At 48.4% G+C, this 16,746-nt stretch overlaps 2 protein-coding genes across 3 annotated transcripts in view; one reads left to right on the forward strand and one right to left on the reverse strand.

Annotated features, from left to right (window-relative positions):
* TCF20 (transcription factor 20) overlaps nucleotides 1-16,746 on the reverse strand; it is a 210,019-nt gene that overhangs the window by 171,931 nt on the left and 21,342 nt on the right. The gene's annotated exons all lie outside the window — the stretch shown is intronic.
* On the forward strand, nucleotides 7,428-8,112 carry MBLAC1 (metallo-beta-lactamase domain containing 1). Its single transcript, XM_074954550.1, is given in 2 exon segments — nucleotides 7,428-7,975; nucleotides 7,977-8,112. Coding segments are annotated over 2 exon segments (684 nt in total).

The following is a 16,746-nucleotide window of genomic DNA, read 5'->3' on the forward strand; positions in this document are numbered from 1 at the left end:
TTTATTATTATAAAACTAAGTAAAAATCAAAAGATTAGCCCTGTTAGCTGGGTGAATTATCCTTGGCCACTTGAGTTTGGGACAGCTACGTAGTCAAATGTTCACAAGGCAAGAAGCCAGGTGTATCTCTGGTTCTAATCCCATGCAGAGTCACGTTTGCTCATGCTCTTAGGTACCTTCCAGTGCCTCCCTCAGGCCCAGCTGGAAAATTGGGTTAAAGAAGCAGGAGATCTCACTGAAACATAGATACTACCCTGGAACTGAGCTTCCTTGGGAAAGGGGTGAGAAGGAATCTCCCAAACCTTCATCCTCCATGGTGTTCATCACTACTGGAGTGTAAGCCTGGGACCTGCTCTCCTTCGGAAAACGTGATTACATCCCAAACAACTTTCATCAACCCAGCTGAGAAAGGATATGGCAACTTAACCAGCTAGAAAACAAACAAGTGAAGGAGTTACCTGCTATTAGCTACAGCCAGAAAAAGTGAGCAGGTTTAGGAACAGGCTACTCTTTGTCCCAGAGCATACAGTTGGTTAAGAGACAGCAATTATTTTGCCGCCATCTCATCCCTAATACTTTTTACTCCAGTGGATAGATGAGCTCTGCTCAAGAATGGGTCCTCCTGGATCATGACCCCTATAAGAGGAAGGGAGGCTTGGATGCATCTGTAGCACTGTCCTTCCTTCTGAACCCTGTGGAGGGCTCTCAGTGCAGTGTGTGTGTGGGTAGGGGGCTGAAGTCAGGGCAGGGCCAGGGGAAATGCACATTCTACACTTGCTCGAAACCCCATTCCACCACCACCATCACCAGAAATGATTCAAGACAATAAGAGTGAGAAATTCCTCATGGAGGGTTTCATCACAAACCAGGGGTGGGCAAACTTTTTGGCCCAAGGGCCACTTGGGGGTTGCAAAACTCTATGGAAGGCCGAGTAGGGAAGGCTGTGCCTCCCCAAACAGCCTGGCCCCCGCCCTCTATCCACCCCTTCCCACTTCCCGCCCCCTCTGAACCCCTGACCCACCCACACACACACACACCCCCGCTCCTTGTCCCCTGATTCCCCCCTCCCGGGAACCTCCGCCCCTAACCGCCTGGCCCCCACCTCCATCCAACCCCCCCTGCTCCCTGTCCCCTGACTGCCCCAACCCCTATCCACACCTCTCAAGGTTCCTTCCCCACTCTGAACTCTAGGGTACAAATGAGGGGACCTGCATGAAAAAACCCCTAAGCTTATTTTTACCAGCTTAGGTTAAAACTTACCCAAGGTACAAACTATTTTACCTTTTGTCCCTGGACTTTATTGCCGCCACCACCAAGCCCTACACCCCCTTTCCTGGGGAAGGTTTGATAAAAATCCTCACCAATTTGCATAGGTGAACATGGACCCAAATCCTTGGATCTTAAGAACAATGAAAAAGCAATCAGGTTCTTAAAAGAAGAATTTTAATTGAAGAAAAAGTAAAAGAACAGCATCTGTAAAATCAGGATGGTAAATACCCTACAGGGTAATCAGATTCAAAACACAGAGAATCCCTCTAGGCAAAACCTTAAGTTACAAAAAGACACAAAAACAGGAATATACATTCCATTCAGCACAACTTATTTTATCAGCCATTTAAACAAAACAGAATCTAATGCATATTTAACTAGATTGCTTACTGACTTTTTACAGGAGTTCTGACCTGCATTCCTGCTCTGGCGCTGGCAAAAGCCACACACAGACGGAGAGAACCCTTTGTTCCGCCCCCGCTCCAGCTTTGAAAGTATCTTGTCTCCTCATTGGTCATTTTGGTCAGGTGCCAGCAAGGTTATCTTTAGCTTCTTAATCCTTTACAGGTGAAAGGGTTTTTCCTCTGGCCAGGAGGGATTTAAAGGTTGTTAGCCTTCCCTTTATATTTATGACAACACCCCCTGACCCTGGCAAGCCCCCTGGGACTCCCACAGCTATCCAACTGCCCCTGTTCCCCATCCCCTGACTGCCGCCCCCCCAAACCTCTACCGCATCCAACCGCCCCCTACTCCCAGTCCCCTGACTGCCTCCTGGGACCTCCCTGCTCCCCACCCCCTTACCATGCCAGAGCCAGCCACACCACCGTGCTGCCCAGCAGGAACGGCGGGTTAGAGTGCTGGCGGCACAGTGCACTGAGGCTGCGGGGAAGGGGCCGGGGGCTAGCCTCCCCAGCCGGGAGCTCAGGGGCAGGGCAGGATGGTCCCGCAGACCGGATGTGGCCCGTAGGCCGTAGTTTGCCCACCTCTGTCACAAACAGTCCCCCCACCCTCTTTCACAGCTTTTACAGTGGGTGGGGGACAATGTAGCCCCAGAGCAGGCAGGCAGCACATTGGCTGAGGGCAGGTTGTGTGGCGCATCTCCAGGGCTACCAGTCCAGCATCTTTCCCCGGCACTTACATTAACAAAAACAAAACAAACCCTTTTGCTCTTGCTGGGGTGCCTCAGGCAGACCCAGGGATGAGGCATCCTCAGAGGCAAAGAGAGAGAAGGACCACTCATCAAGAGCAGGGTGTGTTACGGAATCCAAGCCACTCAAGGGCAACAAACCAAACCCCGCATCCACAGAGTCCTGCTAGCTGCAAGGACAACCTCAACAGTAGGGTGGCATGAGCTCAGAGAATCAAGGAGGCAGCCAAAGCTCCTCTATCTCTGTCCCCACAGTGATTCACCATCACCTTTTTCTTTTTGAGAACACAAGTGGCTCACAAGAAGCAGATATGCCAATAGGCCCAAGACTAGCAAGTCCTGCCTATGCATTGGTTTCCTCAACTTGAGGGAACAGGGAGCAGCCTAAACAGCATGCTCAGGCTCAACATTAGGTGAACAGAGATTCCCTGTATCAGTTTGGGGGGAGGCACATAGACAGCTAAACCCACCACTGAACATCAGGGGCAAATACAGACATGGAACAGCAACTGCTTGCAGAGGAGCTTGTGGTTGCCAGCAGCAAGCAAGGAGGAATTTAGACTATACCTAAATTGCTTTCTACTTACCCCTCCACCCTCAGGATAGAGCACATTTATTCTTCATTTTACAAGAGCAGGAGGGCGGTATCCTTTAATGCCAGCCACCACTCCCCCAATTATTCTATGGCTGGAGAGGGTCTATCGGGGTTGTTTTCTTGTAAAACTGATCAATATCCCTTCCCTACTATATCATAACGCCTTCCAGCCAACCTGTCAGCGAGTCAACGAGGGCTGACCTCTCCTGGCAGCTCTATTTAATCAGCGTGTGAGTGAGACCGGGCTGGTTGCCGTTTGCTCCCTCTCTCTGACACAGGTTATATGCGGCATTAATTCTTCACAAGCTGATCTCGTGCTCATTGTGCGAGTTGCTCCGCACAGCTCCACCAGTGCGCCTCAGCTCCGACTTGGGAATACCTTTTGCCTTGCCATTTATGGACCCCCACACAGATGTCTGCCAATACAAGTCAGTCCTGAACTGAAGCTCTGCCGTTGCAGTTCTTGGCCTCTCAGCTTTCGACACGTGGCTAGCTGTGTCTCTAGCAGAAAAGCAGTTTAAAAAAAAAAAAAAAAAAAGATGCTCTAGGCTCAGACCACCAAGCTTATTCTACCTGCAGCTTAAGCAGCATGTTAGCCTAAGAGACAAAAAGCTAGTGTGCTAATACGCTAGGCTACCAAACCACTGGCACACAGCATTAGAACACACTTGCATTGAGTCCGTCAGCTCCCTCCCCTTCCTAGCTCTCAATTACAGCATAAATTCTTTTGTTTCACTTCAGAAATGCAGTAATTATTTTTAGAGAAGTCTCCCCCCTCCACTGGTAGAAACGCTACAGTCTGAGACAGCCGCTCCCTTGATCACAGGCAGGGGAACATTTCAGAAGAGAGATTTTGGGGGTGAGTAGGGGGGAGAGGGTCTCTGGAATCCTACCCACCCCTGGCAGGTGTGAAATGGCAGGTTTAATTTTTTTACTGCCAGAATTTCTGGGAAATTCTCATCTGACTGCTCCCCTCCACCACTTATTCCAATTCCTGGCTGATTTCAGCCAAAGGTGCATGAGTGGGCAGGGGGGAATTGCTCTGCTTCTCTCAAGATAGACAGGCAAGTGTTCCGATAGCCACATGCAAGCCGTTAAAAATATATTAATATAGCCAGCACAGCCGGTGAGGTTTTTTTAAATACAGAGAAGGACGGAATCTTGATACAAGAACAAGAGGCTTTCATCAGGTCTCATTACCTAAAGCACAGCCACATGCCACAGCTCCCACAGAGAACAACCTGCAGCTACTGCTGTCATTAAAGAAATGAAGATATTAAAGAAAAATTAAACCCAGGGTAGAATGTGGTTAGGAGTATATGAATGGATAAGGCGGGGAAGAAGTGTGAGAGCAGAAAGGAAGGATGAGGGAAGGGAGGGGGGATGGCCATTCAGGGACCCTTTCACCTCAATGAAGGACTCAGGAGAGATCATACAGGATAAATGTGTCTTACACATCATAGGGTCAGGATATTTCAGTCATCAGCTGACACGGTAAAGGGCACCACGTTATATCTCCAGGAGACTTGGCTCAGTAATGCTGCAGGCAGAGGTCTTGTCATGCTTTAGGGCAAAATGTGATCCCATGGGATCAGGAAGACATTTCCCCTGACTATAGGGTATTGCACACACATGACGATTTTCACACCCTTCTCTGAAGTATCCAGCGATGGCCACTAAAACGGCGATTTCCAAAATAAGAGGAAAGCTAGCCAAAGAGGCCCTGAAGTCTAAATTAAGAAGTAAATAATCCTTAAACAGGCCTACCCTACAGACTTTGGCCAGCATAGCTAGGTTGATCAGGGGTGTGAAGAGGTGTGATCCCTGACTGGTATAGATATGCTGGCAGAAGTCCCTAGGGTGGGTGCAGCTATACCAGTAGAGTTGTCCTTTTACGAGTATGGCTTGTTTCATATGTGGCACTCTGTACCTCAAAACTGCACCCTGGAACCCCCATGTAAGATATTGTACGTAAGGTCATGATCTGCTGAAATCCATTGTTCTGTCAAAATACATATATCATTAGTGTGTATCAAGTTATGAGATTTTGCTGTATGGTTTTTACTGAAATATGCTGTAAATCTGCTAGGGGCATACAAAGAAGGTAAACCACTCCTAGGACAGTGCTCAATGACCATTAATCAGCAGGGGAGATTTAATTAAGGGATTTACAATTCAATGACTGTTGCACAAGACCACACCAGGGGGATAGCTCAACCCACCAGGCCATGTCTGGCTAGTATTTTCCAGACACATGGACTGAGGATATAAAACAGAGGTGGCCAAACTTACTGATCCTCCGAGCTGCATACAACAATCTTCAGAAGTTCAAGAGCCGGGGCATGACTCCCAGGGCTCGGATCTTCAGCTGAAGCAACTAGATCCCCCCCACACTGCCGGGCAGAAGCCAGAGGTGATGCATGTGTGTGTGTGGGGGGGGGTGGGTCATGTGGGAACTGCAGGGAGAGCTGCTGCTTTTGCTGCTACCTCTTCCTATGGAGCTAAATCAGTGGCCTCTCCCTGCAGCTCCCAGCTGTTTGCTGCTGCCTCTCCACCGGGACCTAACAGCTGGGAGCTGCAAGGTGGGGCAGCTGAAGGTAAGAGGGGGGGGCGTGACTCAAGATGTTGGGAGGTGTGACTCAAGATGTTGGGTGGGCTTTAAATTATGCCCCTCCCCCCACTCTTAGGAAGCACCAGTCATCTCTGGCAGAAGCCCCTACCCCCACCGCCCCACTGCAGAGCCACCTACCAGACTGGGGGCAGAGGGGGTGTGGAGAGCTCTGCAAGCTGCACTTTAACTGTAAAAGGGTCGCATGCAGCTCAGAAGCCATGGTTTGGCCACCCCTGGTATAAAATATGGGACAGTGACATCATGCCTTGCAAGGCCTTTCTCCTCCCCCACCTACGCTGGAAACAACAAAACTGATGGAAAGACAAAGACTTCAATTTAGGAGACTGGTCCCTGGCTTGAGAGAGAAGCCTGTGTATTAAGACTGTTATATCCAGCAGGGTGAGAACTGCTTGATCTAAATACTGCCTAGTTGTAATAAAGTTTAAGATTTAGACTGTGCACTTACCTTTTATTTTCTTTGGTAACTATCTCTGACCTCTTATGCCTACCATTTATAATCACTTAAAATCTGTCTATCTTTCTGTAGTTAATAAACCTGTTTTACATTTTACCTAGAACAGTGCGTTTTGGTTGAAGTGCTTGGGAAATCTCAGCTCAGTTTATAAAGGCTTGTGTATGTCCTCTCCACGTTAAGAGAGAGATGGACTGGGTAATACACTTTACACTGATCAGGCTCCACGGTACAGTTCTGGATGCAAGGCTGGGGAGAACTGGCTGGTGCCTTTCTCTGCGTGATTCGTGAGTGGGTCTGGGAGCATTCAGGCAGTCTAGCTGGGTGTGGGGCTCCACATGCTGTTATGCTAAGTGATAACAGGGCCTGGAGGGGTTTGCTGCTTGTCACTAGCTAAGCATTGTGAGAGACAGCCCATACTGAAGAGTTAAGGGGACACAGTGGTACCCCAGTTCCAGGCTCCACCCCGGGGAGCCCATCACAGGGTGGTTTTATTATAATGGTATGAAGCACAGCTTTGCTGGTACAGCTACGCCCACACTAGGAGCACTTTACTAGTATGCTATACTGATATTTCTATACTAGTAAGGCGTTCCTAGCATAGTCACGGCCTCAGAAAGGCTACTTAAGTGACCCTAGCTGAGCCATAGAGGGCATGCATGACCCGAAACAAAAACAAAGATGGAAGGCAAGAGCTGAACCTCGCTATTTAGCCACCTGGTGTAAGAGATTACTTGAGCCAAGCAGAAATCCTTCAGAAAGTGGAAATCCAAAGCCTAGCAACAGTGCTGCCAAGTTTTGTACATCTCCATGAGTGATGCTCACCAGTGAGAAACAGTCACTTATTTCCCTCTCAAGTGTGGGGGAAGGCAAAACCTATCCCTTAGGCCCTGTAGAAACAGGGGGAAGGTAGGTTGGGTACATCCAGGAGTGAGTAGGAAGATTGGTGCTGGAGAGAATCAGGGGTGGAGTGTGGGAGAGGGAATCTAGGGGGGAGGAAGAGGACAGGAGAGCCTGAGGTGGCCTGGGGGTAGGGATTGTTTGGGAAGGAAAAACAAGAGACTCACTGGCAGAGGGGTGAGGAGCAGAAGGGGGCCAGGGAACAGGCTGGGGAGGGATGGGAGCTGAGGGAGACAGGCTTGCTGGATAATGGTAGAAGAGGGTAAATGGGGGCAGGAACGAAATGGAGGTATTTGGAAGCAGAAGGGAGGCTGCTCCAGGCCTCATCCTGCCTAAAAAGACTCAGCACCTTCCTCCCCAAACAATCCCCACCCCAAGCTGCCTCCAGAAACGCAGCAGAGCTGCAGGAATATGGAATCTTTGGCTGCCTAGAATGACTGATGCCCACCGCCCCCTCCAGCCCCACTCCCCCCCCACGACCCCTCCATTGCGCACGGTGCCCCTGGGGCTCTCCCTGATCCCCAGCACCCCCTATTCGGTCCTGGTGCTACAGGAAAGGTAAAGCCGGGCGCTCCCAGCCGGCACCACACGGGCCGATGGCACCGTCACGCGGCTGCAGGGCCCCCGGCTCACCCTGGTGGGCTTGGGGGGGCCCTGGGGGCGGGAGTGGCTGCTGGGGCTGCTGGCGGCCCAGGGGATGGCCCGAGGGGACGTGTCCCACGTGGTCTGCACCCACGGCCACTCCGACCACGCCGGCAACCTCAACCTCTTCCCCGGGGCCACGCTGCTGGTGGGCTTCCACCTCAGCCGGGGGGAGGGGCTCTACCTGCCCCATAACCTGGGGGGGGGCGGCGCCCCCTACCCCATCGATCAAGGCCACATGGAGGTGCTGCCCACACCCGGGCACATGGCCGCCCACACCAGCGTGCTGGTGCGGGCCACGGCTCTGGGCACGGTGCTGGTAGCCGGGGACCTGTTCGAGTGAGGACCCCGCCCAGCAGGAGTGGAGCCACCGGCGGGCGCTGGCCCTGGCCAATGTGGTGATCCCCGGCCACGGGCCGCCCTTCCGGGTGCTGCGGGTGGAGGGCAGCCCCGGGAGGGGGCAGACGGGGGGGTGAGATGCCCCCCTGGGACCCACTGAGCCCAAATTAAACAGAGCTTGGCGACCCCCCCCCAAAAAAAGACTAAGTGTAGATACTGCAAGGAGAACCATCACTTAAACTGGTATTAAGACTCCTCCTTTCCCCACTCACTCACACCCCCACCCCTCGTTTAGATTGGATCTTTACTGCTTCCACAGCCGCTCAGGCACAGAGTTCCTTGTTTGCCCTCCTGACCCTCTCAGATTCAGATGACATTGTGCCTGGAACACAGCCCACAATACCAGTGACTTAAAGGGAACTGAGAACCCAGTTTTAGCCTGACTCTAGGGACATGCTTAGCTCTTGTCCACACCACAAGGGGTAATCGTGCTGTAACAAGGTCAGGGGACTACTGTGTGATACCAGATTCCTCTCACTTGGTTGTATTTTTAGTACAGACATAGCCAAAAAGACAACACTGCATTGGTTCAGACTTGCTTCCCTGCCAACAGGCCCAGGTTTTACAATCCAATCCTAAGTAACCAGTGCCCCAAGACTGCTAACTCAGGTCCTTGGTGCAGGCAGCCACCTCCCAGCTCTGTACCCCTGCAACTGCTTCTTGGAGCTGCACTAAGCTCAGCGGGATTGAAGCATAGAGCCAACTACCTGCAGTTGAAATAGGCATCCAGCAGACGCCAAAGGAGCCTTGTTCGTGCCCTAAGCAATATTTGACAGTATGGGAAGGACTCAGATTCAGATGCCAGAGGGAAATTCTGAACAGCTACTGTAGGAGAAGATGCTTGTACTGATGCAGGCTCAGACAGAGAGGTCATCACATGGGCCAAGAGTTTGACACCCAAAATTAAAGCATATCATCAGGAAATGTTTCCTGCCAGTGAAGTCAATTAGACTGTGGTAGAGTCTCCTAAGGGAAAAGGCAAAAGCCCCAACCCTTGATTCCTTTAAAAAGCTGAACTAAGCAGTGAAGAACATAGTGCAGGGCACTGAATAGGGTGAGGGTCAACATGATCCAGTAAAGTAGTTCTTTCTCCCAGCCCTAATTTTATTAACAGAAAACAACATCTTAGGCCTGGTCTGCTCACAGTTTTTGTGCTGGTATAACTCTTAATTAAGAGGGTGATTTTTGTACTACCCCTAAGTTAGGGTGACCAGGTGTCCGGTTTTTGACCAGAACACCCGGTCGAAAAGGGACCCTGTCGACTCCGGTCAGCACTGCTGACCGAGCCGTTAAAAGTCCAGTCAGTGGTGCTAAGGCAGGCTAGTCCCCACCTGTCCTGGGGCACCGCACTGCGCCCCAGAAGCAGCCCACAGCTCTGGCTTCCAGGCGGGGGGGCCATGGGGCTCCGCACGCTGCCCGAACACCGGCTCCTGGCCAATCAGAGCTGGGAGGGTGGTGCTGTGGGCAAGAGCAGTGCGCGCCACGAACCCTCCTGCTTCCCCCCCACTCACCTAAAAGCTGGACCTGCTGGCTGCTTCCGGGGCGCGACATGGAGCCAGGACAGGCAGGCAGCCTGCCTTAGCCCCACTGCGCTGCTGACCAGGAGCCACCCAAGGTAAGCCAACACCCCAACCCTGAGCCCCAATCCCCTGCCCTAGCCCTGAGCCCTCCCAAACCCAGATCCCCCTCCTGCATCCCAAATCCCTCAGCCCCAGCCCAGAGCCTGCACCCCCAGTCCAGAGCTTATACCCCCTCCTACACCCCAACCCCCAGCCCTGAGCCCCCCAAACCCAGAGCCCCCTCCTGCACCCCAGAGCCCGCACCCTCAGCCCAGAGCCCTCACCCCCCCTGCACTCCAACCCCCTGCCCCAGCCCAGAGCCCCCTCCCACACCCTGCACCCCTCATCCCCAGCCCCACCCCAGAGCCCTCACCCCCTCCCACACTCCAACCCCCTGCCTCAACCCACAGCCCCCTCCCACATTCCGAATCCCTCAGTCCCATCCCCAGCCTGGAGCCCCCTCCTGCACCCCAAACTCCTCATCCCCAGACCCACCCCAGAGCCCACACCCACAGCTGGAGCCCTCACCCCCTCCTGCACCCCAACTCCCTGCCCCAGCCCAAAGCCCCCTCCCTCACCCTGCACCCCCCATTTCTGGGCCCACCCCAGAGCCCACACTCCCATACAGAGCCCTCACCCCCTCCCACGCCCAAACCCCCTGTCCCAGCCCAGGGACAGAGAGTGCGGATGGGGGAGAGCGAGCCACCGAGGGAGGGGGAAATGTAGTGAGCAGGGGGTGGGGCCTCAGGGAAGGGGGCGGGACTACGGTGTTCGGTTTTGTGCAATTAGAAAGTTGGCAACCCTACCCTAAGTGCCTTATACTGGTACAGTTTACACCTCTTCCCATATTGGAATAAGCTGTAACTGGTATAAATACACATTTATTCCTGTATAACTGCATCCACAGTGGGGGGTGGGTTGTACCACTGTAACTATACCAGTACAGCTTGTGTGTTTACACAAAGCTTTACATGCACAGTAATAGCCTTAATTTACATCAGTTAGTTCATAGTTAAAAACCATCACAACATATCTGACATCGGGGGTGTAAGAATTTGATCTGTAGGCTGAAAATGGCCAGAGATATGGGGCCACAGTGATTCCAAATTTTTACATTTTAAGAGCTTGTATAAACGGAGAGTATTTGAACATTTATCTACTTCACCTTAACTGTTTGTTTCTATCCTTTTAACTGAAGTAGAGGTTGGTGTGAGGTTTTTAACTGTGCAAGTCCTTGGAATGTGTAGTTAGCAGCAACCTAGAACTAGTGAAGATTTCTCTAATTTCTCTGTGTTTTTAAAAATGAGAACTGCACGAGATCCTCAGTTCCCTACACCTGCCCTTGCAACTTGGACATAAGGAGCTTTGAAGGGCTTGTGGCTGCCCCTAGCTCATACCACCCTGCAGAGCTCTGCACAGTCCTGGTTTCCCCTCCTTAGTCTTCTGAGCTCTGGAGCTTCACTTGTTCTCTGGATCCACAGGGTCTCCTGCCCTGTAGAATTTAGGAGTGATCTGCATTGTTCTGATTTCTCCTCTGCTTCTCCTTGCCCTGCACAGATTTGATTAAGTTCCCATCGGGGTATCCATAAAACACCCACTGCTGTAGCAAACTACAAGATTCAGGTTTGTTTTAATATTAGCCTATGCCCTCAAGGCCTCAACCAGCACCATTCTGCTAGGTGCTGCACAAACCCATAATAATGACAGTACCGTCCTCAAAGAGCATACAAAAGTTTCAAATTTGACAAGCAAGGAAGATCCCAAAATGGTGGGCACTGAAAGTGTCATTTTAAAGCATCCACAACTTTAAAATGGTTTGAACAATTACCTTCAGACTTTCCAAGAAAAAGTTCCAATGTACCCATAAAATAACCACAATACTTTCTATGTTCAAAATTACAATGGGAGAGCATAGACTCTTATAATAGAATTATGTTTGCAATCTACTGAATAGTTCCATATTTAGAGTAACATTTTAAAAAATGTCCCGCAGTTCAGCTTCTTCCATTTTCTCCTTACTTTGCAGAAGAAATCAGTGCCAGTCTACAACAACTCCATTGCTGCACCTACACCTACATACTAGATGAAGCACACAAATCTGCAAAGCCAGGACCATAGACACAGGAACTAGAGGTGCAGGGGGTGCTGCAGCACCACCAGGTTTTGCACAGGGTCCCAGCCACTGGCCCAGGTTGCTGGCCCCACGCCCGGGGGCTCCGCTGCTGGCCTAGGGTCCCAGCCTGTGATTTCCCTACACCCCCCCCGAATTTCCCCAACACCCCCCCTCTCCCCCCCCAGTTTTGTGAACTAGTTACATGCCAATTTAGTGAACTGTTTGGAAATTTGAATTGAAATTGAAACATTAATACACACTTTAAAAGCATATACAGCGTATCGTAAAATAAGTGTATCTGAAAAAGTATAATAGATTTGAAAAGTATGAACATGGACTAGCTTCCTTATACAGTTGTTTTTTATGACCATGTCAGTGCTTTCATTTTGGTGATGTTGGCCAACCAATAATTTCAAATTATTATTTGTAAGCAAAGTCTAAATGAGCTCTCCCTGACAGCCAGGGTAAAGGCTTCAGGACCAGATTGTATTTACAGTCACACCTAATCTACCGAGGTATCCAGCAAACAGAGCTATGTTGCCCAAGTGATAGATTTTGGCTGGGGTTGGGTTACAAATCACTTGAATGCGGGGGCGGAGGTGGGGAATGAAATGTTCTTGTTCTTATTGTAGGAGTAAAGGGCAGTAGAACTGTACTTAGCCTGTGCTGATTGAGGGCATCAAGAGAGAGGGTGGGGACCTGTCCCACTCCACTGTTATAGACAGAGCTAATTAGGCTCCATAGATAGTCTTTTGTTCTGTTAAGTGACCACTGCAGCTGAAATCACTGATAATCAGGTCTAAGTGCTTAGACCTGCTGTGGGACAGTGTTTCTGTGGAAGAGACGGCCCAGTCTGCACTAGCAGCAAGGTTCCCCCACTGAGAGCTCAGCTGAAATCACTGAGAGCTGGGTGGAACCTCAAGAGACCAACTCGCAGAGGTCACAGTGGCAGGTGGCAGCAGAAGGTGATGACGCAGGGCCATTGGCAACAGAGAGGTGGAGTGAATGGTGGCACAACAAATAACAGTGGACAGAGCGAACAGTGAGCAGCTGGAGGAACGAGCAAGGTGCCTTCTTGCCCCCCTCCTGGGAGGTGTACTCATGTAAAAGCACTTCTGAACTCTGAGTCTCCACTGACCAAGGACAACACCAGTGAGTGTGGTGCGATGGAGGGAAAAGTGAGGGGCATGTTATATAAACATTTATTTGTTGGACTATATTTTAGTGACTTTGCTCCAGAATGCTAGATTTGTGACTGGGAATGGATATAAGGGGTATACTAGTCTAAATATGTTTCCTAGCAGGCCAAGATTTTTTAAATGCATTATTTGCCAAAGTTGTTATCTCACATCGTTGCTATCTTGAGAGGTCATTATGTTGGAGAGTTTCTGTCCTAAACATTTTTATCATTATAATTAATTTTTAAATAAGAATGGTCACACTGGATCAGACCAATGGTCCATATAGCCCAGTATCCTGTCTTCCGACAGTGGTCAAGGCCAGGTGCTTCAGAGGGAATGAACAGAACAGGTAATCATCAAGTGATCCATCCCCTGTTGCCCATTCCCAGCTTCTGGCAAACAGGCTAGGGACACTCAGAGCATGGTGTTGCATCCCTCCCCATCCTGGCTAATAGCCATTGATGGACCTATTCTCCAGGAATTTATCTAGTTCTTTTTTTAATCCTGTTATACTTTTGGTCTTCACAGCATCCCCTGGCAAAGAGTTCCACGGGTTGACTTTGGGTTGTGTGAAGAAGTACTTCCTTTTGTTTTTTTAAAACCTGCTGCCTATTAATTTCATTGGGTGACTGCTAGTTCTTGTGTTATGTGAAGGATTAAATAACATTTCCTTATTCACTTTCCTCACACCAGTCAAGATTTTATAGACCTCTATCATATCCCCCCTCAGTCGTCTCTTTTCTAAACTGAAAATTCCTAGTCATTTTAGGGGTATGAAACAGGAGGAGAGATTAATCATTTTAGTTGCCCATCTCTGTACCTTTTCCAATTCAATATATATTTTTGGGAAGGGGTGACCAGATCTGCTCACAGTATTCAAGGTGTGCACATACCATGGATTTATATAGAGGCAATATGATATTTTCTGTCTTGTTGTTATCTATCCCTTTCTTTTAAGATTCCCAACATTCTGTTTGCTTTTTGACTGCCGCTGCACATTGAGTCGATGTTTTCAGAGAACTATCCACAATGACGCCATGATTTTTCTTGAGTGTTAACAGCTAATTCAGGCTCCATTTTGTATGTATAGTTGAGACTGTTTGTTTTCCAATGTGCATTGCTTTGCATTTATCAACATTGAACTTCATCTGCCATTTTGTTGCCCAGTCACCCAGTTTTGTGAGATCCCTTTGTAACTCTTCACAGTCTGCCTGGGACTCAACTCTCTTGGGTACTTTTGTATCATCTGCAAATTTTGCCACCTCACTGTTTACCCATTTTTCCAGCTCATTTATGAATATACTGAACAGTAATGATCCCAGTCCCGATCCCTCAGGGATCCCACTATTTCTCTCTCTCCATTCTGAAAACTGATAATTTATTCCTACCCTTTGTTTCCCACCTTTTAACCAGTTACTGATCCTTGAGAGGACTTCCCTCTTATCCCATGATGGCTCACTTTTCAAAAGTCAATTTAAATTAAATACATTTTTTTTTAAATTATATTTTTTTAGAAATCTAGACCTGTTATGTGTTTTGGTGTAACTTGCATTATCCTTATGTTAAATTTCCATTATCCTAACAAAACATTGACTTTATTCATATCTCTTTTATATGTTGCAGGTCAAAGTGAAAATGAAAAGACAAAAAACAATACAATAATTTTTCTACTCAAAGGCCTCAAAAACTAACCAAGGTGAAGAACACATCAAGAACCAAGAATATCTCAACATGTCACCTGAAGGTTCAAGTGGTATATCTTCATCTGACCAGCCCGAAGCACAAATACAGCTACCTACTGAAGAAACAGTGTCTCCAAAACCTAAAGGCATTTCCTGATGTTTGTCGGTCAAAGTGTTCCCATTTATTGAAGTTACAAAAGATGGCTACTGGTGCACCTCTTGCAAAAAAGCTTACAAAGAAGGAAAGCTTGCCAATGCTATAATTGGTAAAAGTGGAGGAGCCTGGTTTGTCAAACCGATCAGCAAAGCCAATGCTGACAAACTACATGAAAAGGCTGCAAAACACCAGGCCTCTGGAGTGCATCAACATGCAGAAAGCCTTATAAGCCCACTTTCAAAGCCAATTTTAGAAGTACTTAGTATGAGGCTGTTAAGAATGCTGGAGACGCAACACAGTTCATGCGAACAAACATGGCTGTGGCATCCTACTTTCTATTTAAGCAAGAGATACCACACACTACAAACTGGAGGCCAGCGTTAAGCGCATTGTCACTTGTTCATCCTGAAGTTGAACACTGGTTCCGAACAAGACCAGCAAATGCTCACTATCTTTCTGCAGGGAACTCAACTGACTGGCTAGAAGCATGCAGTGCAACAGTGAAAGACTCAACAGTTGAAAAAGTGAAGAACTCTCTTACCACATTCAAAAAATTTGCATACAGGGTTGATGAATGCACCGATGCAAATAGGCATCAAGTATAAGTCATTGTGTACATTATCTTGATGTCAGGGTAGGCCAGCAGATGCATTTCTAGATGTTCAAGTTATAGAAGACACATCAGCTGCATCTGTGACAACCCATATCTTAGAGTTAAATGCTTGACAATTGGACCCCAAACAGATGGCTGCTTGTGCATTTGATGGAGCTGCAAACTTCTCTGGAAGATGTGGTGGAGTACGAGCTTTGCTCAGAGAAAAGTGTAACCCTAATCTCTCCTATACACACTGCAGAGGCCATCTACTCCAACTAGCACTAGTATGAGCTGCAGAATCTTCAAAAGACATTTAAAAAAAGCTATAAATTTAATGTCTTCATTATATTCTTTTTTCAGCAAGAGTCTAAAAAGACTGAATATCTTGGAAAATATAGAAGATACACTGGGACTGAAGTTCAAATCAGTCCAACCTGGGAAAACCCTCTGGCTTTCTCATGAGCGATCCTTGGCTGTTGTCTTAAAATTACTCCAGCTGTTGTTATTACTGGCTTTGGAAAGTATCTACCAAGATGGGATGGATCTAAGTAGTGAGGCTGGTGGATTACTTTTGCTACTATGTTCAGAGAAGACCATTGCCATTCTCTCTCTCTCGTAAGTCTACCGTTGAAACCACTTGGGTCATTAAACAATGCCATCCAGGCATCTGCTACAACAGTAGTAGATCTTTGTCCAGCAATAGAAGCTACATTTGGATCAATCAGAGAGCTATCCATTGAAAAAGTACTGGAAGAAGCAAAGACTTCAGTCCAGAAGTTGACTAAAGAAGGCATTTATATTGAATCCTTAAGTGAAGAAGACAAGAAGTGTTTGTTAAGACAACTGAAAAAGTACACAGACTTGATTCTTAAAAATCTAAAACAGACTTCTAGATTCTACTCAACCTCTACGTAGCTTTTACAGATCCCTGTCTTATAAAACACCAACAGAGTTAAATCTAATAAAATGGTCATGAAACATTTTTCAGTTTTTACTGTGGTGCCATACAGCCCACCTTCACCCTCACAGTCTCAGCCCTACTCCCGGCCCCAGCTCTAGGTGGCGGTGAGGGGCACGGACACGGTAAGGGGGGGCACAGCTCAGCACCCCTACTCTAAAACTGTTCCAGCGCCACTGACCAGGACTAAGACCCTGGTCCTTTATCTCCAGGATTTGAAGCTTTGAGGATGCTATGTTCTTTCTACCCTGTAACTGGCTACCAGAGGGCAAACTGCTCAAATACACACTTTAACCATTACAATTAGATGCAACAATCTTTACTGAGCTTAATTACCACTTGGTTTCTCAAATGTATGTATAGGTTTTCAAGGAGATTCAGCCATATGGACAGTTTGGAGAGGTGGTAACATGCTGTATTTGAGATAGAGCAACACAAAAGCATTTTACAAAATTTCAAATCTCTA

Source organism: Natator depressus, chromosome 1, assembly GCF_965152275.1.
Source record: "Natator depressus isolate rNatDep1 chromosome 1, rNatDep2.hap1, whole genome shotgun sequence".
Taxonomy (NCBI): domain Eukaryota; kingdom Metazoa; phylum Chordata; order Testudines; family Cheloniidae; genus Natator; species Natator depressus.